The 25,896-nt window shown below is 43.4% G+C and overlaps 1 protein-coding gene across 2 annotated transcripts in view; it reads left to right on the forward strand.

Annotated features, from left to right (window-relative positions):
* The first annotated feature begins 9,033 nt into the window (after window positions 1-9,033).
* RAB3C (RAB3C, member RAS oncogene family) overlaps window positions 9,034-25,896 on the forward strand; it is a 215,162-nt gene continuing 198,299 nt past the window's right edge. The window contains exon 1 of one of the 2 annotated variants that reach the window (XM_040339655.1): window positions 9,034-9,273. In XM_040339655.1, coding sequence (XP_040195589.1) covers window positions 9,256-9,273 — 18 coding nt within the window. In that variant the 5' untranslated portion in view covers window positions 9,034-9,255. Of the gene's footprint in view, window positions 9,274-9,787; window positions 10,010-25,896 lie in introns of those variants that run through there. The other variant, XM_040339653.1, reaches the window with a different exon arrangement.

The following is a 25,896-nucleotide window of genomic DNA, read 5'->3' on the forward strand; positions in this document are numbered from 1 at the left end:
AAGAAATTCCATTACAAACGCCTTTTAATTCACAGACCAATACATTAATTACGCCTCCAAACAAAACGTAATAAATCCACAACCGTACATGCGATCGATACAGCGACTTCACCGTTTGAAAGACACGGCCCTTGTGAACGCATCGATATGAAATTTATGTTGATAAACTTAAAATTGTGGCCATGCCAGCGATTTAGAAAAGAGCGTCTTTGTGTGTTTTGCAGGAAAATTTTTAAAATTTTTAACATGGACGGTCAATGAGAGTGGTTTTGTCACTCTTGTCCTTTAGAAGCTCCTGGAACTAAAACTAAAATACGTATCACAAAACTGATCACATTGCCTGAAACCAGACAAGCATACCTACGTTTTGATATATAAATTGTGTATGACAAGTAGATCTTGTGGGCGTGAGAGCAATTTGTTCGCCCTTTTTTTAAAGATAATTTTTGTTTTCAAAGATCTCCACTGTAAAGGTCACATGACACACTCTAAATCCCTTCCATAGGGTTACATTATAACCGATTCCATTTTCTGAAAAAATCGCTAAACGTAAATTGCGTTTTCACAAAAACCGTAAAAGATATCAATCTGAAAAGTCATGTTTGGATAGCTGAATATTTTGTGACCGCTTTAAAGTTTGTTTGGTGTCTGTAAGTGAAAGTATGAAGGAGCTGAAACTTTTGGCAGAACGTGTGTTTTGAAGCAGGAAAAAGGATGTTCTCATTGACTTCAATGTTAAAAAAAAGTGTCTAAAAGCTTAATATTTTAAAAAGTATAAATAGTACAAAAAAACTTGAAGTCCCATCGTTAGCTGAACGAGACGAACATTTTAAAAGTTGAATGGTCTCAATAGCTGAAAGTATGCAGAAGTTATGCAGAGCCAAAAAACGTACGGAATAATAAAATTAAAATTAAAATTAAGAAGAAGAAGAATAATAAAAAACGAATATCAATACTGGGAATGCTTATTAAAGCATTCCCACTAATAATAAAAAACGAATATCAATACTGGGAATGCTTATTAAAGCATTCCCACTAATAATAAAAAACGAATATCAATACTGGGAATGCTTATTAAAGCATTCCCACTAATAATACAATTATTACCCAAATGGGGAGATTCCCAGCAAGGATTGCATGTCCTTATCCTTTCCCTACTTGTCTGGGACCTGCCACTAATCATAGTCCCTGTCAGATGGGTGACCTGTTCCTACACTGCCCACATGTGAAATGTGCGCCAAGCCCGGAGCCAGATTCTTAAATATGCCTAACCCAAGATGGCCGCCGAATTCACATGGGATGGCAGCATCCAAATGGAAAGCTATCCCAGTGACCCGGGAAACCATAGAGGAACCATGTTCCCTTTGACCTCCTCTCCCGTGCAATGCCCTTGCAGTTCAGCTCCATCTGCATTTCTACAAGAAAGAACCATAATCTTTGCTGAGGAGGGCAGCATCCACCTAGTTTTGGGATACCTGATATATACTTTCACACCACCATTTTATCTGACATCTGTTACGCCACGCCTTGAAAGACCAATTAGCACTGGAAGTGAAGTGTTTTTAGTAGAGAGCTCTAGTTGAATGGAGAGCTGTATTCACAGTAACCTGTGTTTTGACCCCTCTTTGGTGAGTGCTTACATCTTTGATATTAGTATTTTTTCCCTGGATTTTAATTTCTCTATCTTTTTTTCTATTGCAAAATTGTACAGCATTGCAGAATGTTCAGGGATACTTCGGATTTAATTTAACTGAATTTAAGCTATAAGCAGGTGATTTTGGAAGGGGACCTTTGGTCAACGCTGAAGTTTCACTTTAAAATATTTTATTCAACAAGAGACTGAAAAACTGTCAAATTCTTTCTATCACAATGGATACAATAACTTTACTGTATGGCCATGTATATGTATGTGTGTCTCGTTACATAGCAGGCGAGGCTGTAATACACATGCCCATCATGTTCAGCCTTTCACAAACCTCAGTATTGAATACATTTGCAATGCAGTGGAGAATTGGGCAATATAGATTTAGAAGGACTCCCTCCCCCAAAGCTGATCAATCTCAAAGGAAAGCATAGACCAGCTGGACTGCATTTTGTTGACCAGTCTCCATTGTCTTCCCAATATAATGGCAACAATGGAAGTGTCTGCACAGTACATAAATGTTAGATTGGGCCTTACCACTTCAACTCTCAGGCCCCGTACACACGACCGAGTTTCTCGGCAGAATTCAGCCAGAAACTCGGTCGGAGCTGGATTCTGCCGAGAAACTCAGTCGTGTGTACACTTTTCAGCGAGGAACCCGTCAAGGAACTCGTCGGGCCGAAAAGAGAACATGTTCTCTATTTCCTCGTTGTTCAATGAGGAAAGTCGACCCGCCGAGCTCCTCGGCGGCTTCCACACTGAACTCGCCGAGGAACTCGATGTGTTTGGCACGTCGAGTTCCTCGGTCGTGTGTACGGGGCCTCACACCTGATTACCCTGTATGGATCACAGCAATGTTTTCATTACTTCTATTCTGCTATTGTATTTCTTTTGGACCTTATTTTTGGAGACAGTGGGGTGGATTTACTAAAGCAAATAGACTGTGTACATTCCAAGTGCAGTTGTACTCTGCAAGGGCATTTGAGCCAGAGCTTAGTAAATTAGGTGAAGTTCCACTTTGCAAAGTATACCTAACAGTGGCGACCCATAATGCAGGGTCCATGCGTCCGGCCCCCTAATCTACATGCAAGGCGCCAGACATATGGATTCCAATGTTTTTTTTTTTAAGCATGTGCTAAGAGCCAGAGGCTCTAATAGGCTTCAAAAAAGGGTAGGTTCGGGCTGCAGAGCACTGCGCCCGAGCCCACCCAGTTGTGTGAAAATAGCGAATGAATATTCACTATTGTCACACAGATTCTTCTCAATCAGGAAGCGGGGCCTGAGACCAGTTTTCCGAATAGCCGAAAGGAGAAGTGACCCTATTGGCCTAGAAGGAGGAGGAAAGAGGAGATGTATAGCCGATGTAATGCTGAGGAGGAGACGCAGGGGAAGCCGCCGCCCTTCCCCCAGAGGGAAGCGCTGCCCACGCCACAGGTGGGGCAAGGTCGAGGACAGTAACCGACCAATGACCCACCAACCAGGTGTAGGGGATGTGGTTGACCTGGCCGACTGGGGGGGGGGGGTGTGTGGTTGTGGATGCACTTTTTGCTGCCCCCCCAAAAATATATACCACCAGCCTCCTCTGATACCCAATCACATGTAAGGAAAATAAAGAAGCAGCATATTTGCTTGCACCTGATTGGATGATGGAAGTTAGCAGAGATACCCCTCACCTACTAAGCTCTGGAGCAACTGCACTTGCAACATGCACAGTCTATTTGCCTTTAGTAAATCAACCCCATTGTCTTGCAAAAAATATTAATATTTTTTTTTTATTATGCAGGTCACAAATAAAATAATGTTTTCAATGTCATGCTTTTTTTAATGTGACACTAAAAACTATTAATGAAAAAGGAATAAACATGAAGAAAAAAAATGTATTGTATATATTGATTTTAAAAAATGGGAATAAAAATAATCAGAAAAATATTACCTAAGGGTAGAAGGGGAAGCTAATTTGAGCTTATTAGGGTTGAATATAGGTTATTAATGGGTTATATCTAAACAGATTTAGGGTAGCTTCACACTGCCCCACTGCGGTCCCCCTGCTTTTTGGGCAAAGCTCAGCTGACCTATGAGATTTATGCAGGTTAGCTGTACTTTCCCATAGACTTCTATGATGCCCCATGGTCCCATGGTTTTGGTGTGGTTCAGGAATCGCACCAAAGGTGCAGCATGCAGGCGTTATGGTGTGCTTTCTGAAGCCGCACCAAAGTCACAGGAAAACCACGGGTTAGCTGTGCTTTAGCAATAGCACAGGGAAGCAATCTGAAGCCACCCTAAATATAAAACATTTATTTTTTGTTTCTAAGGTTGTTTAACCACTTCAGCCCCGGACCATTTTGGTGGTCAAAGACCAGACCACTTTTTTTAACTAACAATTGTGTGGCCGTGCGACGTGGCTCTCAAACAAAATTGACGTCCTTTTTTTCCCACAAATAGAGCTTTCTTTTGGTGGTATTTGATCACCTCTGCGATTTTTTTTTTTGCGCTATAAACAAAGGAAGAGCAACATTTTTGAAGCGTTTATTGATTGGTTTGCGCAAAAGTTATAGCTTCTTCAAAATAGGGCACTGTTTTATGGCATTTTTATTAATATATATATATTTTTTTTTTTGTAGTTATGGCAGCGATCAGTGATTTTCATCAGACACTTTTGACACCATTTGGGACCATTGTCATTTTTACAGCGATAAGTGCTATAAAAATGCACTGATTACTGTAAAAATTACACTGGCAGTGAAGGGGTTAACCACTAGGTGGCGCTGCAGGGGTTAAGTGTTCCCTAGGAAGTGATTCTTACTGTTAGGGGGTGTGGCTACACGTGACACATCACTGATGACCATGCCTGATCACTGGGAACGGTCATCAGTGACAGTGTCACTAGGCAGAATAGGGGAATGCCTTGTTTACAAAGGCATTCCCCTGTTCTGCCCTTGCTGACCACAATCGCAGGACTCCCGGGAACATTGAGTTCTCGGGACCCGCTGCCGCACTCGCGAGGCACGCTGGGCGGCAGATTTAAAGGGACGTACCTGTACGCCAATCTGCCTGCCCATGCCATGTTGTCGACGTAAATAGTCGTGCGGCAGTCGGCAAGTGGTTAAACAGAAATTATATGTGAATACAAGTAAACAACAATATTACATTGCGGTTGCAGTTTGGTATTCCTTGTGGAAAAAAGATTGTTTGACTATAAAAACAAAACAGGCATTCATTAGAAAGCAGCATCGCCTTCTGAATGCCTGTCAGCCATGCAAACACCACACCATGTTACCTGCACCACAGAATTTCTTTGGTGATGTCTCACTTTTGAGGCAGAGAAAGGGGCTGATAATATTAATGCCTCAGTCCCTTTCTCTGCAGCCTCAGCTGCACTGGACGGTGAATGAACGGAGAGAGGCTCCTGCTCATTAACAGACGGAAGCATAGGTAACTCAGTTTACTATGCTTTAGTTATAAACAAGCTCAGTAAGTGATCTGTACCGATCATTTACTGTGTTCATTCATAAAAAGAAGGGGCCAGTAATTATTTTCCACCCTCAAAATTCCCTGCCCTGTAGGCCTGCAGCAGCTGGCAGAACAGAAGTATAGGGAAGCCAGCAGCGCTGTGGGTGGGGGGGCACACTCCCAGGTAGCAGGGGGATCATATTCTGGACAGGGAGGGTGGTTCATGGGTTAAGAGGTTGGATCATTAACAGCTTTTATCACTGGATATTATTTCACTGGATGTTCGTGGCAATTGTTGTGGATCTTGCAGTACACTACAGTTCATGGACTCATAGCAGCACATGAATTTATTTAATCTATGTTATTGTGATTATTTATGGAATATTGTCATTATATTCATTTATTTTTCACCTAATGACCACTAATTATCAAGTGTAACTATTAGGCACCTGTCACGTTGGGGACTAGATGTTAACAGGGTTTTTTTTGTTATATTAGGTAGGCTGGTGTTTCACTTGCTATTCATTTATTTAATAATTTATTTTAGATTAAAGTTATTACTTTTATCTTATAGCTATTAGCGCACTCACCCGTTTTTTGAACCCACTTTGCAACAGTGGTATCCACTGTTTTTTTTGAGGTGCAGCTCATATTTAGTTTAATTCTTGGTTTAATTGCACATTTGACGCGAGATACATTTTTTCTTTATATCAAGACATTGCTTGTATATCAAGTCAAAATTTATAAAAACATTTTACTATATTTCAATTGTTTATATGTAAAATTTTACAGTATAAAATGCAAAGTGAGGGAACAGAAAAAACATCTAATCACTGGCTCCAAATGTATTCTGCAGCAGGACAATGACTCAAAACATACAGCCAATGTCATTAAAAACTATCTTCAGCGTAAAGAACAACAAGGAGTCCTGGAAGTAATGGTCTGGCCCCCACAGAGCCCTGATCTCAACATCATGGAGTCTGTCTGGGATTACAGGAAAGGACGAAAGGATGTGAGGCAGTTTACATCCAAAGAAGATTTGTGGATGGTTCTCCAAGATGTTTGGAACAACCTACCTGCCGGGTTCCTTCAAAAACTGTGCACACACAGTACCTAGAAGAATTGATTCTGGTTTGAAGCCAAAGGGTGGTCACACCAAATATTGATTTGATTTTGATTTTTCTTCTGTTCATTTACTTTCCATTTTGTTAATTAATAAAAATAAATTATTAACACTTTTATTTCTGAAGGCATTCTTAATTTACAGCATTTTTTTCACACCTGCCTAACACTTTTGCACAGTATGGCCCGGATTCACATACATTGACGCATATTTTTTCCCGGCATAGCGTATCTAATATACGCTACGCCGACGTAGCGCTGAGAGGCAAGCACCAAATTCACAAAGCACTTGCCTCCCAAACTGCGCTGGGTTCCCTCGGCGTAAGCCGGCGTAGGTGGAAGTGGGCGTGAGCCATGCAAATGAGGCGTGACCCCATGCAATTGATGGGCCGAGTGCCATAAAGATACGAATAACGAATGGCGCATGCGCCGTCCCGTGGATGCATCCCAGTGTGCATGCTCAGAATCACGTCGGAACGAATGCCTAAGATACGACGGATCACTGCCTACAGCGTGAACATAACCTACGCCCAGCCATATTCCCGTACAACGTAAACGACGCAAAATACGACGGCTTGAATCCCCTTGTCCATACCTTTGCATGGGTTGCGCCTCATATATGGGGAATAACTTTACGTCGGACGTATCGGCGTATCTCCCTCATTTGCATATGTGCATTAAAAATCAATGGGAGCGGCAAATGCGCCCATCGTAAATATGCGCCCACGATACGACGGCGTAGACAAGTTACGTCGGTCGGATGAAGCCTATTTTCAGGCGTATCTAGTTTTGTGGGCACGGAGCACAGATACGACGGCGCATATTTGCACTTACACGGCGCATCTCGAGATACGTCGGCGTAAGTGCTTTGTGAATCCCGGTCAAAGTGTGTTAGTATTCTATGTCTAGAGAAGACTTTCTCAATCAGGGTTCCTCTCCTCCAGACGTTGCTATCATTCGGCAGAGGCAGAGACTTGGGACCAATATAAGGAACACAGCACTAGCCAGCAATCTAAGAGGGCATTAGGGTATTTATTCCACTGACCACTAATGTGCATACTTTCCACCTCTCACGAAAAAACTGACCACTAACATAAGGGGGATCATTCACCCTATGAACCCCAGTGTAAGGGACACTTTGCCTCTGATCATCAATATATAGGGTCCTTCACCCATTCACTGGCAGTGCAAAGCAACCCATGAATTATGCAATTTTCTTTTGTTCCACCCTGAGTGGAAGGAATGAAAATTGCTCGATTCCCCCATTAACAAAATGAGTGTTGATGGGGGGAATCCCTCTGGCAGTGCTATTTTGTTCTGTTGGCGGGGAGCGCAGCAAGCCTTCCCTGCTAGCAGAAAACAATAATCACTGCTGGTGGCTATTTTTATTTTGGCCATTATTATTCATTTTATGATTATTATTATTATTAAAAATAAACATACAAATAAACACTGTATTTTTCTTTTATTTGTTCCTATTTTATCATATATTAATTATTCTAACATACTGTGAGCTGTAGATATAATAATTTTTAGTAGGGGTTCCTGGAGACCTGAACATTACAGGCATACCCCACGTTTAAGTACACAATGGGGTTTATTTACTAAAGCTGGAAAGCGCAAAATCAGGCTCACTTCTGCATAGAAACCAGTGAGCTTCCAGGTTTTATTGCCAAAGTTTAATTGCACAAGCTGGGGTTAGAAGCTCGTTGGTTTCTATGCAGAAGTGAGCCTGATTTTGCGCTTTCCAGCTTTAGTAAATAAACCCCATTGTGTACTTAAAAGTGGGGTACGCCTGTATTTCAAGAGTCCCTAGGTGGCAAAAAAGGTTAAGTTAAAGGGGTTGTAAAATAAATATTTTTTTCACCTAAATAGCTTTCTTGTATGATACCAGATCGCACGATTTTCTTTTAATCAGTAGAGTTTTTGTCCGAAAATACAATACAAATACATTGCATGACTTTTTATTCTGTTGTGCGATAATTTTTGTATTTTAGTAATCTATTCGTTTTCGATATGGAGACTAGCATGCAAAAAAAAAAAAAAAAAAGGACGATCATTTGTGCAATAATCTCATTGAGTGAACTAGGCTTAAAGGGGTTGTAAAGGAAAACATTTTTTTCCCTAAATAGCTTCCTTTACCTTAGTGCAGTCCTCCTTCACTTACCTCATCCTTCCATTTTGCTTTTAAATGTCCTTATTTCTTCTGAGAAATCCTCACTTCCTGTTCTTCTGTCTGTAACTACACACCGTAATGCAAGGCTTTCTTCCTGGTGTGGAGTGTGTTAGTGGGCGTCATGAAACTCCTGCTCACCCCCTCCCCCCTCAACAGGCTTTCTCCACACCAGGGAGAAAGCCTTGCATTACTGTGTGGAGTTACAGACAGAAGAACATGAAGTGAGGATTTCTCAGAAGAAATAAGGACATTTTAAAGCAAAATGGAAGGATGAGGTAAGTGAAGGAGGACTGCACTAAGGTAAAGGAAGCTATTTTGGGGAAAAGATTTTTTTCCTTTACAACCCCTTTAAGCCTAGTTCACTCAATGAGATTATTGCACAAATGATCGTCCTTTTTACTGATTAAAAGAAAATCGTGCGATATGGTATCATACAAGAAACATTTTCATGTTTGTCCCTTTGGAAAATTTGTGATGAAAGCTGTGTACTAACAATCAGATTATTGTACGATTGCACCGATAGCAGATTTTTTTTTGTACGATATTCTGATCGCGTGTACGGGGCATTAAGGCTGGTCTAGAGGGAACTCATTTCCATCTCTTAAGTCAAGCCTAGAGCTAATTTACTAGTCCTGTGTTTACTGTGTAACTAGACACTTCCTGTGGCTTGCTGCTGAGAGCTGTGCTGCTTTGTCCTCCCAGCCCTGGTGTGTGATGTACGGTACAAGCTGACTGCTGGAGCTGCAGCGGCTGGATGAGCTGATATTCAACAGACGCCACCTTGCATCACCAGCCCGACAAGCCACAACAACAAGACAGCAAATCCAACCCAACTTGGACACATAGATCTACAGGGAGCCATTGTATGGACTTATACGGGAAGGTAAGTCATCTGCACTTTATTTTTGTATATGAACATGCATGCAGTTAAAAAAAAACAAAAAAAAACAAGACCAATGAGTTATTTTTAAAAAGTACCATCAAACGGCTAAAATAAAAATCCTTATCCTTGTGTTAAAGCTTTGTGAATGGAGCCTAATGTATCATGGCTATATAAGCAACAGCTGTGGCATTTGCCCATCTCAGTAACATCTTGGGGATCCCTTTTCCCAGGAGTAATGATTTATTTTCAGCTAAGCGTAAAAAAAAAAAAAAATGACCGTCAGATGACTAAAATAAAGATCCTTATCCTTGTGTTAAAGCTTTGTGCATCAAGCCCGGTGCCTAATGGGTATATAAGCTACAGCTAAAGCATTTGCCCATCTCAGTAGCATGTTGGGGATCCCTTTCACTTTTTTACTTTAGGTTATACTATTGTAGAAAAAAGCTGGCAGATGGAAGCTGTGTGCTGCTGCATTGTGGGAGTTGTAGTTTGTGCATGCCATATGCTATAGCTATGGGTATGGATGGCTCAGCTCCTACAGGACTACAAGATCCAGAGGAGGCGAGCCAGACAGGCAGTACATGAAAGGAGTGGACAGCTCCAGTGCTGATCTTAGAGCCGGTGTGGAGAGTGCTGCTGTGAGATCCATCCAGCCAAAGCCTTCAGCTGTCATCCAGCCTTAGAGCAAGGCAAAGGGAAAGCCACAGGCAGCATGAGACACGAGGCTCCCATGCAGGTCAGTAAGACAATGCAACTGAACGAAGCCAAACACATCGCCTTTCCATGTGTGCGGCACCCTACACCATATTAGATGAGCAGGCTAGCCATAGACAAGTAGAAAATCAGGCTAACCTTGCATTGGCAGGATATGATTCGACATTACTCCCTAATTTAGATTGTAATACAAAAGGGTTCATCGTTTCTCGAAGGAGAAAAAAAAAATTGCAATTATTTAGAGGTAGCCGATATTCTCCAATGTGTCGGAAAATCTGTACATGCCATTACCAGACTATCAGAAGCTTGTATATTAATTCACACATTGGAGTTCAGCCAATGAATCTACATATTGCCAGACTCCCCGGAGAGATGCTAAGATTTTACCCCCTAAATTGTCTGATTATCATAGGCTTGAATCATTTGCATTTCTTGCTAAATTCATGGCAAAAACAACTGACATTAGAGGGTCCATACACCAACTAACTTTACGCCAGTGATCACTTTTAGCATCACTACTAATAATTATACACTCACTATAAGGATCATGGAGCTGTAGACTATGAGTGAGTATTGCATAATATAAGTCAATAACTTGATCATTTCCATCATTAAGTGTTATAAACAATGTGTGTGATTCAAGAGGTCATGACTGGTGGGTACTAAATTTCACATCTTACAAAATCTCAGGATATTGAGAATTTGCCAACATTGCAATCTTTGCATTCCACAGTTCAGTGATCTGAGACTACATTATAGGATATAGTGCAATATACAGTATATACTATATATATATATATATATATATATATATATATATATATATATATTCACACACCCATATATAGAGATTTGCGTTACTAGCAATATATTACTGAACGTGCAGCCTGTAACCTAGCTTTGGCTTGAAGACAATGTATGCAGTAGGAAATAACAATGGTTTATGTGCACCCATAGAATACTATGTACAGTGCAAAGGCTTTCCTTGTAAACTATCTGATTGTATTTAATGGTATTGATTAACCCTTTCATTGAATTGCAACCCAGAATTGCAAGGGTCAACCCTCTAATGATGATTGGATGCCCATTCCCTGCAGCCTGCCCGTTTATAGTAAATACACAAGCCAAGGTTCACATTGCACCTCACATCTGTGTACTGCTTGAATGGATTTCTGCTCTAACACTTATGTTTTGCACTTAGAATGCTATATGAATGCTTGAATGGATTCTGCTGTAACATGCAATCCATATATCACAACTTACACACACCTTGCTAAAACAGCTTCTGTATTAATGTATGTCACATGCTGTGTGTGTATGTATATATTATATATTATTATTTTTTTAAGTCTTCATTTTTCTTCAGTATAGTTTAGTGTAATTACTGAAGAACTGTTCTGGTTCAACATTATAAACAAATAAAAAAATCTCTACAGTGAAACTAACGCATGTATGGCGATTATCGGGGGTTTACAGGCATGCTATAAATAGTGTGTGGTTTGTGATAGATACACTTACTTCCACAAGAGATGCTAATTACCAGTTCCATAGGAATCAGCAATCTTTTCTTAGTCATTTGACTTCAGCAAACTGAAATCTGATTGGTTGCTATAAGTTAATATATTCTGCGCAGTTTAGCTTTGCTCTTTGACCCACCTTATGCAAAAAACTCATACTGAGTATTCAGTGCATCAAAAATGATATTTTAGTTTTGAGAGGTTTTTTGGTCATTTAATATACTCACTGATTTTTCAGGGACCTTGAGGGTAAGATGTCCCCTCCATAGTACTTAGATCTATTCTCCTTACTACTATTAAAATGTGAAGTAAGAGTATCTCACTGCAGCAAAAACTCTTTTATAATGGCCACAGCAGGTGGGTGGAGTTGGGGACTTTGATCTCATGACTGGGGATATAAGAGCAATTCAGCCTTTCATTATTTCCCAAAATCTGTAATATTGGTTTTGGGTGTATACACCATCCTATTAAAGGCCGAATCGACGGAGATGAATATGTTTCTACCTTTTATGTATATCGGAAAAAAATACGTAACCATTCTTCCTATTAATAGTATTAACCAGGAATTGTAATTTATAATTCACTGGAGGATTCTGCCTTCAGTTCTGAGTTTAGCTAAACAGAACATGATTTTTCAGGGAGATCCCACCTCCAACACACAGATGGACTTTTCCCTGTATTCTGCCCATAACACACACAATGGACTTCTCCTTTCATGTTACTGGCAGCTCATACATTGATCTGCATCCAGCCCCCAGCTCACATATTGGTCTTTCTTCTGTATCCTGCCCCCATCACCCTTATTGGTTTTTCCCAGCATCCTACCCTCAGCTCACACATTGGTCTTACCCCTGCATCCTACCCCCAGCCCACACATTGGTCTTACCCCCGCATCCTGCCCCCAGCCCACACATTGTTCTTTCCCCGACATCCTGCCCCCAGCACACACATTGGTCTTTTCCCAGTATCTTACCCCCAGCATACACATTGGTCTTTCTTCTGTATCCTGCCACCATCACACACATTGGTTTTTCCCTGCATCCTACCCCCGGCTCACACATTGGTCATTCTCCTGCATCTTGCTCCCAGCACACACATTGGTCTTTCCTCTGTATCCTGCCCCAGCACACACAGTGGTCTTTTCCCAGTATCATACCACCAGCACACACATTGGTCTTTCCTCTGTATCCTGCCCCAGTACACACAATGGTCGTTTCCCAGTATCATACCACCAGCACAAACATTGGTCTTTCCCTGCATCCTGCTCCCAGCATAGAGCACACACATTGGTCTTACCTCTGTATCCTGCCCCAGCACACACATTGTTTTTTCCTCTGTATCTTGCCCCCAGTCCACACATTGGTCTTTCCCCCACATCCTGCCCCATCACACACAATGATCTTTTCCCAGTATCTTACCCCCAGCATAAACACTGGTCTTTTCCTTGCATCCTGCCCCAGCATACACATTGGTCTTTTCCCTACATCCTTCCCCCAGCGCAACATATTGGTGTTTTTTCCGGCATCCTGCCCCCAGCACACATTGGTCTTTTCCCTGTAACCTGCTCCAAGCTCACACATTGGTCCTACCCCTGTATCCTGCCCCCAGCATACACATTGATCTTTCTTCCGGATCCTGTCCCCCAGCACACACATTGGTCTTTCCCCCGTCTCTGGTCCCCAGCTCACACATTGGTCCTACCCCTGTATCCTGCCCCCAACACACACACTGGTCTTTCCCTGCATCCTGCCCCCAGCTCACACATTTGTCTTCTCCCTGTACCCCCCCCCCCCCCACCACACACATTGGTCTTTTCCCTGTAACCTGCTCCAAGCTCACATATTGGTCCTACTCCTGTATCCTGCCCCCAGCGTACACATTGGTCTTTCCTCCAGATCCTGTCCCCCAGAACACACATTGGTCTTTTCCCTGTATCTGGCCCCCAGCTCACACATTGGTCCTACCCCTGTATCCTGCCCCCGACACACACATTGGTCTTTCCCTGCATCCTGCCCTAGCTCACATATTTGTCTTCTCCCTGTATCCTCCCCCAGCTCACACATTGGTCCTTTCCCTGCATCCTGTGCCCAGCACAAACATTGGTCTTTTTCCTGCATCCTGCCCCAGCTCACACATTGTTCTTTCCCTGCATCCTGCCCCCAGCACACCCATTGGTCTTTCCCCTGTATCTTACCCCCAGCACACACGTTGTTCTTTCCCTGCATCCTGCCACCAGCACACACATTGGTCTTTCCCCTGTATCCTACCCCCAGTACACACGTTGTTCTTTCCCTGCATCCTGCCACCAGCACACACATTGTTCTTTCCCTGCATCCTGCCCCCAGCACACCCATTGGTCTTTCCCCTGTATTATACCCCCAGCACACACGTTGTTCTTTCCCTGCATCCTGCCCCCAGCACACACATTGGTCTTTCCCTGCATCCTGCCCCCAGCAAACATATTAGTGTTTCCCTGCATCCTGCCCCCAGCTCACACATTGGTCCTGCCCCTGTATCTTGTCCCCAGCACACACATTGGGCTTTTTTTTGCATCCTGCCCCCCACAACACACATTGGTCTTCCCCTTGTATCCTGCCTCCAACACGCACATTGGTCTGTTCTCTGTATTCTGCCCCTAGCTCACACAATGGTTTATTCCCTGTATCCTGCCCCCAGCATACACATTCATCTACCCCTTGTCTTTTCCCTTGTTTATTGCCAGTAGCTTACATAATGGTTTATTCCATGCATTCTTCCCCCAGCACGCACATTGGTCTTTCCCTTGTATCCTTCCCCCAGCACACACATTGGTCTTTCTCCTGTATGCTTCCCCCAGCACACACATTGGTCTTTCCCTTGTATCCTGCCCCCAGCTCACACATTGGTCTTTTCTCCTATCTTTACCACAGCACACATTGGTCCTTCCCCTGTAGGCACCTCGTGTCCTAGTATCCATGCCAGTGGTTAGATGGTCCTTTCAGTAGACAGTTTTCACACCAGCAGTGTATATTCTTTTACCATTTCACCATTAGTGACCTGTCTTCACATTACTGTATGTGCAGTACTCCTCAATGTCCAGTCCCCAGTTCATGAGCATCTATCCTTCAGTGACCACTTCCTGGGGTGCTGAGATTAACCTTATTATTCCCCAGAGTATCTACATTAGCCCCTCATTGAACAGTCAGCAGATTAGATACACCGTTTTCATACATATTTATTTACTGGCAACCAATCGCAATCGCTGCCTGATCTGATTCAGTAAACTGATTTTGAGTCTAGCTGCTATTTATTGTATGACTCAGAGCAGGTGGAGAGTGAAATTGCATGGAGGGGGGGGAAAGGGGGGGGAAGGGGGGGGAAGGGGGGGATGGTTTCCCAGGGCCCAATCAATATTAAAGACGGCCCTGACCCTATCTCTGCTGCTCTTTATTCCCTAGGAGTATATTTGTTTCTTCTGGTCCAGGATTTGTCAATATAGACAGAATATGTGGCTGAGACTGGCACCAACAGGGACACTTGTTCCAGTTACACTCAACATGAAATATTCTACTAAAGAGAATGTTCCATGTATTCCATGTGTCTGTCTATCGACTCTGTTCATAGAAAATAGCAACAAAGCAAAAGAAGTCCAGCAACAATGACCAAAGGCTGCAATATAAAGCTCACATTTTGGCCAATTGAAATTTAAGACAAAAGCTGGGTACACACAATCCGAATATCAGCCGGTTCAGCAGGAAACAAGCGTCATTTGGTCTTTCCGAATATCAGCAGGTACACCTGCCTGTCCAATAGAAGCCGGTCATGAGAAAAGCAGCAGCAGACCAGCGCTAGCAGCCAATGGCGCTGATCAGTGTGTTCTGGTAGGGAGAGTCTACCTATACAAAGGCACTTCGGGGGAGATCGCTGCACCAACATCAATTGTGTTGGTATGGCAATTTGTCCATTTTATTTCTACCTTCATCTCGCTGGGTTGAACAAAAAAAATCTCAGTGGGCCGGATTCAGATAGAAGTTACGACGGCGTATCTCCGGATACACCGTCGTAACTCTGAGTGTGCGGGGTCGTATCTATGCGACTGATTCGTAGAATCAGTTACGCATAGATTTCCCTAAGATCCGACCAGCGTAAGTCTCTTACACCGTCGTATCTTAGGCTGCATATTTACGCTGGCCGCTAGGTGGCGCTTCCGTAGATTTACGCTAGGAATATGCAAATTAGGTAAATAAGCCGATATAGAAACGTATGTCCACCCGGCACATTATTTTACGTCGTTTACATAAGGCTTTTTCCGGCGTAAAGTTACCCCTCATAAAGCAGGGGTAAGTCATGTTAAGTATGGACGTCGGAAATGACCGAACAGCGTCGTATTTTACGTTGTTTGTGTAAGTCGTTCGCGATTAGGGCTGTACGTAAGTTAGAATCACGTCGAAAGCATTGACAGTTTGCGGCGTAATTTGGAGCATGCGCACTTGGAAACGTTCACGGATAGCGCATGCGCCGTTCGAAAACAGCGTCAATTACGTTGGGTCATGAGAGTTTTACATAAAACACGCTCACTACTAGCCACATTTGAATTAGGCGGGCTTACGCCGACACATTTACACTATGCCGCCATAACTTAGGGCGCAAGTTCTTTCTGAATACGGAACTTGCGCCCTAAGTTACGGCGGCGTAGTGTATCTGAGATACGCTACGCCCGCCGAAAGATACGTAAATGTATCAGAATCCGGGCCAGTGTGTGTACCCAGCTATAGATGTTCCTGTTGGCACCACCCGGCTCAACAGAAGTTGACTGAACAAAAAAACTTTTGTTGATGAAGCCAAGAGGAAAATTGTCAACCAGTCAGGGCCTGCATCCATCCAACCAGATGCAGGCACTGTTCAGATCCACAAAAGCAGGCAGCAGGAGATTTGTCCATCTGTGGCTGTTTAGTATGAATGGAGGAATATATTTGATTTCTTTTGTTCAGTCCACAAGTTGAACTAAAAAGAAAAAAATATATATAAGTTTATGGTCAGCTTTAATGTGCCAAACTGGTGTACGCCGACTCCTGATCGTGATTTTAGGTTAGCTCAGATCATTTATTTATTGCATTGTTGATAAACAAAGATTTCTGGTATTTTAATGGGTCTCAGATATGAAAACATCTGAAGTAGTTGAGGATGCTTTATAGCAAGTAATCCAATTGAAATAAAGAGTAGATAATAATAAACACAATTTAAACATTTGAATTTATTTGGTTTGTGTTCATGAAAATTCTTATTTCAGACACCGAAGTTAATGTCGGCCATTGAGGTAACTCTAAAAAGCCAAAACAAATTTATGAAAACTGAAACAAAAGTAGACCTAAAATGTGGAGGATCATTATTTGTTTTACAGTGAAATGTCATGGAATGCTATGGACAGCAGATCCTTTATGTCTCCAGTGCCTCATTTTTCACTTGGTCTGAAATGCAGATTCGCTGTATTGCCTTCTGGCAACTAATGAGGTTGCGCCCTTCACTGGAGAAAAACCCATGGGAAAAGAAAATAGGAGAACCTGAGTGGCTGTTATAGGACAATAGGCTCAGGCTAGAGCTGCACAATTCTGGCTAAAATCAGAATCACACATTTTTTGCTTAGAATAAAGATCACGATTCTCACAGTGTAACATCTTCTTTCACATTATACAAAAAAAAGGGGCTAACTCTACTGTTTCATTTTTTTAAAATTCATTCAAGTGTATTTCTTTTAAAAAATTGCGTTTGAAAAAACGCTGCGCAAAAACGGTGTGACATAAAATATTGCAACAACCACCATTTTATTTTCTAGGGTCTCTGCTAAAAAAAAAACATATATCATGTTTGGGTGTTCCAAGTAATTTTCTAGCAGAAAATAATGATTTTTTACTTGTAAGCAACAAATGTCAGAAAAGGTTTGGTCTTTAAATGGTTAAACTTCCTTCATCTACAGAGTTCCTTCCTTTGATAAAAGAATGAAGAGATACTTTGTTTCCACTTATTTGAGTGTTGTATTAAAGGGGGGGTTCACCCCAAAAAAAAATGTTAACATTACATTCAGCAGAGTTGTCCTAATGACAATCGGCTGTTTTTTTTTTCCCGTACATACCGTACATACCGTATTCCACCGCCGCTTCCGGGTATGTTTTCTGCGGGACTGGGCGTTCCTATCTGATTGACAGGCTTCCGACCGTCGCATACAACGCACCACGAATTGCCGAAAGAAGCCGAACGTCGGTGCGGCTCTATACGGCGCCTGCGCACCGACGTTCGGCTTCTTTCGGCAACTCGTGACGAGTAGTATGCAACGGTCGGAAGCCTGTCAATCAGATAGGAACGCCCAGTCTCGCAGAAGGCATACCCGGAAGCGGCGGTGAAAGTCGGTATGTACGAAAAAAAAACAGCCGATTGTCATTAGGACAACTCGGCTGAATGTAATGTTAAAAATTTATTTTTTGGGTGAACCTCCACTTTAAAACTTAGCAGGCTGCCTGGATTTTGTTTATCCAGCTGTGAGAACTCTCTACACTTGTCAGGCCCGTACACACAACCGGTTTTCTCGGCAGAATTCAGCAAGAAACTCGATGGGAGACGTATTCTGCCGAGAAAACCGGTCGTGTGTAAACTTTTCGCCGAGAAACCCGTCGGGAAACTCGTTGAGCCAAAAAGAGAGCATGTTCTCTATTTCCTCGTTGGGCAATGGGAACATTTGGCTTGACAAGTTTTCTGACAGCCGAACAAGGAACTTGACGAGCAAAACAATGTGTTTTGCCCGTCGAGTTTCTCGGCCTAGTGTACGCGGCCTCAGAGAGAACCGACATGCTGTTTTGAAAATCGGGAAGGGAAAAAGATAACGATTTTGATTCTTCACGATTAATCATGCAGCTCTAGCTCAGACATTCTGGCCAATCTGACAAATACCAGAAGTCTTTCTGTGTCTAAATGTATATGTAGGCTGTTGTCAATCTGTGGAAACTGCTTAGCATCCAGTAGATGTATAAATTTAGAAACACGGACCCGGATTCAGAAAGCTTTTACGCTGGCGTATCTATTGATACGCCGCGTAAGTTTAAAGATGCGCCGTCGTATCTCTGCGCGGTATTCTTGAAGCTAGATACGCCTGAAATCTGGCTTCAGCCGACCGACGTAAGTCTTACTACGCCGTCGTATCTTGGGTGCATATTTACGTAGTTCCGTCCGGCGCATCTATATACGCCGTTTACGTAAGGCGTCGGTCCGGCATAACTTTACTCCTCATAAAGAAGGGGGAAGTCATGTTAAGGTATGGACGTTGGAAACGTACGAACAGCGTCGTATTTTACGTCGTTTGCGTTAGTCGTACGTGAATGGGGCTGGGCGTAGGTTACATTCACGTCGACAAAGCATTGAGCCGACGTATCTTGGGGAGTATTTGCGACGTGACTCTGAGCATGCGCGCGCATTCGCCGTTCGATTGCCTATTCATTTGCATGGGGTCACGGCTCATTTCAATACAACATGCCCACTGCCTGGATCATTTGAATTACGCGGGCTTACGCCGGCCCATATACGCAACACCGCCGTAACTTCGGGCACAAGTTCTTTCTGAATACGCTACTCGCCTGACTAAGTTACGGCGGCGTAGCGCATATGAGATGCGCTACGCCCGCATAAAGATACCTTATTCTTTCTAAATACGGGGCATAAAGTTCCTAGCAGCCCCTACATAATCTAAACTCTCTGGCCCAGATTCACGTAGATCGGCGCAAAAATGTGCGGGCGTAACGTATCTCATTTACGTTACGCCTCCGCAACTTACACGGGCAAGTGCTGTATTCTCAAAGCACTTGCTCCGTAAGTTGCGGTGACGTAGCGTAAATCACCCGGCGGAATTCAAATTCGGCGGGTAGGGGGCGTGTATCATTTAAATGAAGCGCGTCCCCGCGCCGAACAAACTGCGCATGCGCCGTCCATCAAATCTCCCAGTGTGCATTGCTCTAAATGACGTCGCAAGGACGTCATTGGTTTCGACGTGAACGTAAATGACGTACAGCCCCATTCACGGACAACTTACGCAAACGACGTAACTTTTTAAATTTTCGACGCGGGAACGAGGGCCATATAGCAGGGGCAACTTTACGCCGGGAAAAGCCTAACGTCAACGTTGTAACTTTACTGCGTCGGCCGCGCGTACGTTCGGGAGTTCGCATATCTAGCTAATTTGCATACTCGACGCTGATTTCGACGGAAGCACCTAGCGAGCAAAAAAAAAATGCACTTAAGATCCAACGGCGTAAGAGACTTACGCCTGTATGATCTAATGGATATCTATGCGTAACTGATTCTACGAATCAGTCGCATAGATACGACGGGTCAGATTAGGACTTACGACGGCGTACATGGCGCTGCACCGTCGTAAGTCCTTTAAGAATCTGGGCCTAAGTGTTTCTATGGCTAATTTGCTTGGATGCAGCAGAGGTATTGCTGCATTGAAAGGAACAGACACAATTTGTATCCCAATGAAGCCTTTCTCAACATTTTTGACATGGAGGAACCCTTGAAATAACTTTCATGTCTCAGGGAACCCCTGCTAATAATTACTATATATACAGCTGACAGTACATTGGTATGTTGGTCAGTGGGAAGAATGCTCTTTAAAGGGGTTGTAAAGGTTTGTTTTTTATTTTCTAAATAGGTTCCTTTAACCACTTCAATACCTACTTCATAGACATATGACGTCCACAAAGGGGATCTACCATCCCGGGTGGACGTCATATGACGTCCTATACTTTGTGCAGTGATATCTGAATGATGCCTGCACCTAGAGGCATCATTCAGATATCATTGTGTTTCGGCGGCGATCCTGCGCACCATAAGAATGATCATAGCGCTTGATAATTTTTATAGACATCAATCCCCCCCCCTTCCCACGACCATCCGGTGCTTCTCCGGGCTCTCCTGTGCCATCGGGGGCCCGGAGAAAGAATCGCCCAGCGCCGGATAGGAAGCATAGAGATGACTGGTGACCAGATGGTCACCAGTCATCTCTATGACCGTCGGAGGCCTGGGCACGATGTGATGATGTCACGCCTGGGTACCCGGAAGTAAACAAAGCCGCAATTGCGGCTAGTAAGCATGAGATCGGTGAATTTTTTTTTCACAATCTCATGCTTTCCAGCCTGGAGGAGAGATGTGGGGTCTTATTGACCCCGCATCTCTCCTTAAAGAGGACCTGTCACACACCTTTCCTATTACAAGGGATGTTTACATTCCTTGTAATAGGAATAAAAGTGATCAATTTTTTTTTTTTTTTAAAGTGTAAAAAAAAAAAAATTGGATTGCCCCTGTCCCCGGTTGCTCACGCTCAGAAACGAACGCACGCGTAAGTCCCGCCACGTATGTAAACGTCGTTCAAACCACATATGTGAGGTATCGCCGCATTTTTTAGAGCGTGTGCAACAATTCTAGCACTAGACCTCCTCTGTAACTCTAAACTGGTAACCTTTTACAAAGCGTCGCCTATGGAGATTTTTAAGTAACGAAAATTGGCGCCATTCCATGAGTGTGTGCAATTTTAAAGCGTGACATGTAAGGTATCTATTTACTCGGCGTAACATAATCTTTCATATTTTACAAAAAAATTGGGCTAACTTTACTGTTGTTATTTTTTAATTAATGAAACCATTTCTAGCAAAAGAATGACGATTTGTACATGTAGGAGAGAAGTGCCAGAATAGGCTCGGTATGGAGGTGGGTATAAAAGCCCTGTATTGAAGAGGTTGAGCTAGTGCATTGTTGGTTCACTTACCTTTTCCTTCTATTTCCCTTCTAAATGTTTTTTTTTTTGTCTGAATTTCTCACTTCCTGTTCCTCCTCAGTAAGCTTCTGAGCCATTCAGGCTGGGAGTTAGTCAGCGTGCTCGCCCCCTCCCTTGGGACTACATCCCTGTGGGGCTTAAAGGAACCTATTTAGGAAATAAAAAACAAACATTTACAAGCCCTTTAAATGTGTGGTCAGTGGAAAGAATGCTCCTTCATTTTGTAAAGTAGTAGTTAAAAAGCTTGCTGCTGTAAGTAGGCACTGATCTAAAAGTCTAAAAATTGCTCATTGCTCAAGGAACCCTGGTTGAGAAAGGCTGCCCTAGTAAGATCTGAACACAGGGCACCAGCACTGGAAAGCTAGAGTGCTAATGAGAAAAGCTGTTTTAATTGGAAACATTTCTGTGCTTATAAAAAACATTCAACATCATTTGCTCAGGCAATTTTCTACCAATGATTCTGACCACAATGCCCTCCAAATACCCCCTGAAAGTCCACATTTACTCCAGGTTTCAAATTTGCACCCAACTCTACAGAGTGTTTGTAAAAAATATATATATCTACACATATATATGTAGATATATAGGCCCGAATTCACATACAGCGGCGCATATTTATGCCGCTGTAGCGTATCTCCTTTACGCTACACCGACGCAGCGCAGAGAGGCAAGCACTGGATTCACAAAGCCAGTGCTGCCAAAACTGCGCTGAGTTTCCTAGGCGTAAGCCGGCGTATGTGGAAGTGGGCGTGAGCCATGCAAATGAGGCGTGACCCCAAGCAAATGATGGGCCGAGCGCCAGACAGATACGAATTGCCAACTGCGCATGCGCCGTCCCGTGGACACATCCCAGTGCACATGCTCACAAATACGTCGGAACAACTGCCTAAGATACGCCGGATCACTGCCTACGGCGTGAACGTAACCTACGCCTAGTTATATTCTTGTCCTACGTAAAATACGTCGGCTTGTGTTCCCTTTGCATGGATGCTGCTGAGTTACATCTCCTTTATGGGGCATTTATGGGGACGTATGACTTTACGCGCACTGCGTCGGACGGACGTACGTTTGTGAATCGGCCTATCTCCCTCATTTGCATATGTGAATAGAAAATCAATGGGAGCGCCAAATACGTCCAGCGTAAATATGCGCCCACTCTACGCCAGCGTAGGCAACATCGGTCGGATGAAGCCTATTTTCAGGCGTATCTTAGTTTCTGAGTCAGGCGCACAGATACGACGGCGCATATCTGCACTTACGTGGCGTATCTTGAGATACGTTGGCGCAAGTGCTTTGTGAATCCGGGCCATATTGTGTATATATATCCTGTAGCAAGGCGCTATACTAATCTGCTGGTTTCTTTTTCCAATTACAGTGGGAGAATTCAGTAGAATTGTATTATGTTATATTATGACATTGTGCTATAAATGTATTAGACTGTCTGTCTCTGAGGCAGTTTCCTAGTTGTAGTTTCTTTATCTTTTGTGTCAAGCTGTCGGAGGAATCAAATCAGTGGTTGACTGTAATGGAAGCACAGTAATCTCTTCTACAGCTTCCGTCTTTTTGCTGCTCTTGCGCTCTCCACTGCCAAAGTCACTGAGCCCTATGGGAGGCTGTGTTATTAAAGCAAGATGTGTTCTGTTATCATTGAGAACAATGTGGCTAGATACAGCTGTGCGCTGCAGAGCATATTTGATTTCAGGCTTACCATTAACCTTCTTTATTGTGTTTGGCACACCAACTGGTACGTGCCGACAGAAGAATAGAAAGAAGAGAGCACAGTGAATAAATTAATTAACTACCTAAACATGTTCTCTATTAATAGAAGTTAGCTCCTCTTGTCTTTAGCCCAGGTTCACACTGGATACGTTTTGCTTCGATTTGAGATGCGATTTCACATGTGAAATCTCATCTCAAATCGGCGGCATTTGCCGGCAATGACACCGTCCTAATCGGTGCGACGCCGCATCTGCGGCGCTGCACCGATTTCAAAAAGTAGTTCCTGTACTACTTTTTGCGATTTCTGGCCGCGATTTACATTGACATCTGTGCAGAAACCTGCACAGATGTCTCTTAAATCGCGGCCGAAATCGGGACTGCCGGCGGGAGTGAAATCGTGCGAGTTCAGCTGAACTTGCATGGCTTCACTCCTGCAGCCCAGTGTGAACCAGGGCTTAAAGATATATATAATCACACGAATACACACATGTGGGTTTAAAGATTAAAATAACTCCAAAAACACCATAGCGGACACCTTCCATATACACAGGCAAGCAAGTTTTAAGGGCAGTACACAAGATCAGAAAATCATACAAAAAATACCTCTTTTTAATCAATCATGTGATAATCTGATCGTTAGTACACAGTTTTTGTCCAAAATTAAGGCACAAACATGAAAATATTTGTCGTACGATATCAGATCCTACGATTTTCATTTAACCACTTGACCACTGGGCACTTAAACCCCCTTAATAACCAGACCAATTTTTAGCTTTCAGTGCTCTCACATTTTGAATGACAATTACTCAGTCATACAACACTGTACCCAAATGAAATTTTTGTCCTTTTTTCCCCACAAATGGGGAAATGGTGGTATTTAATCACCGTTTGGGTTTTTTATTTTTGCGCTATAAAAGAAAAAAGACCGAAAATTCTGTAAAACAAAAATTTTTGCTTTGTTTCTGTTATAAAATCTAGCAAATTTGTAATTTTTCTTCATACATTTTGGCCAAAATTTATACTGCTACATATCTTTGGTAAAAATAAGTACAAATTGGTGAATATTATTTGGTCTTTGTGAAAGTTATAGAGTCCACAAGCTATGGTGCCATTATCTGAAAATTGTGCGGTGGTATTGCAGAGTATTGTGCGGGGGTATTGCAGAGTATTGCGCAGGGGGTATTGCAGAGTATTGCGCAGGGGGTATTGCAGAGTATTGCGCAGGGGTATTGCAGAGTATTGCGCAGGGGGTATTGCAGAGTATTGCGCAGGGGGTATTGCAGAGTATTGCGCAGGGGGTATTGCAGAGTATTGCGCAGGGGGTATTGCAGAGTATTGCGCAGGGGGTATTGCAGAGTACTGCGCAGGGGGTATTGCAGAGTATTTTGCTGGGGTATTGCAGAGTATTGCGCAGGGGGTATTGCAGAGTACTGCGCATGGGGTATTGCAGAGTACTGCGCAGGGGGTATTGCAGAGTATTGCGCAGGGGGTATTGCAGAGTATTGTGCATGGGGTATTGCAGAGTATTGCGCAGGGGGTATTGCAGAGTACTGCGCATGGGGTATTGCAGTGTACTGCGCAGGGGGTATTGCAGAGTATTGCGCAGGGGGTATTGCAGAGTACTGCGCAGGGGGTATTGCAGAGTATTGCGCAGGGGGTATTGCAGAGTACTGCGCAGGGGGTATTGCAGAGTACTGCGCAGGGGGTATTGCAAAGTATTGTGCAGGGGGTATTGCAGAGTACTGCACAGGGGGTATTGCAGAGTATTGCGCAGGGGGTATTGCAGAGTATGGGTATTGCAGAGTATTATGCGGAGGTATTGCAGAGTATTGTGCGGGGGTATTGCAGAGTATTGCGCAGGGGTTATTGCAGAGTATTGCGCAGGGGGTATTGCAGAGTATTGCGCAGGGGGTATTGCAGAGTATTGTGCAGGGGGTATTGCAGAGTATGGGTATTGCAGAATATTGTGCGGAGGTATTGCAGAGTATTGCGCAGGGGGTATTGCAGAGTATTGCGCAGGGGGTATTGCAGAGTATTGCGCAGGGGGTATTGCAGAGTATTGCGCAGGGGGTATTGCAGAGTACTGCGCAGGGGTATTGCAGAGTACTGCGCAGGGGGTATTGCAGAGTACTGCGCAGGGGGTATTTCAGAGTATTGCACAGGGGTATTGCAGAGTATTGCACAGGGTAATGCAGGGATGGCTGAGCAGGGATGGATTAATCTGTGACTGCAATAGTCACAGATCCAGCCCACTGCGCTGCTGACACCCGCTCTCCCCTCTCACACTGTACCGATCGGTACAGAGAGAGGAGGGAGGAACCGGCGTCATCAAATGAAGCTGGTTTGTTTACATGTGATCGCTCCGTCATCGGACGGAGCGATCACGTGGTAAACAGTCGTTATCAGTGGCAATTTACCGCGATCCGTGATGCGCCGGGTCCTCTGGACCCGGCGGTCATGGACACTCCCGTGTGCGTGCCTCCCCCGATTCTGGGAGGACGTCCATGGACGTCCTCCCAGAGTTAAGGAATCGCCTTGTAGCCATAATTCGGCTATGAGGCGGTGATTAAGTGGTTAATCAGTACAGTTTTCATTCAACAATACAAATACATTACATTACTGCCAAATTTTTATTCGTCGAATGAGAATTTTTGTTTAGTAACCACTTCACTTTCGATCTGGAGACTAGCAAACAAAAAAAAGTATGATCATTCGTCCGATCAGCTCATCATGTGTACTAGGCCATAGCTTGCGCTGTGCTTACCAAAGGTCCTACTTTTTTAAACCTCTTTCTTATTTTTCCTAATAAACTCATCTGCCAGCACATGGTTTATGTGCCATTGTATCAGCAACCCTATAGCTGTACCTATTCCCTAG

This window comes from Rana temporaria, chromosome 1 (assembly GCF_905171775.1).
Source record: "Rana temporaria chromosome 1, aRanTem1.1, whole genome shotgun sequence".
Taxonomy (NCBI): Eukaryota; Metazoa; Chordata; class Amphibia; order Anura; family Ranidae; genus Rana; species Rana temporaria.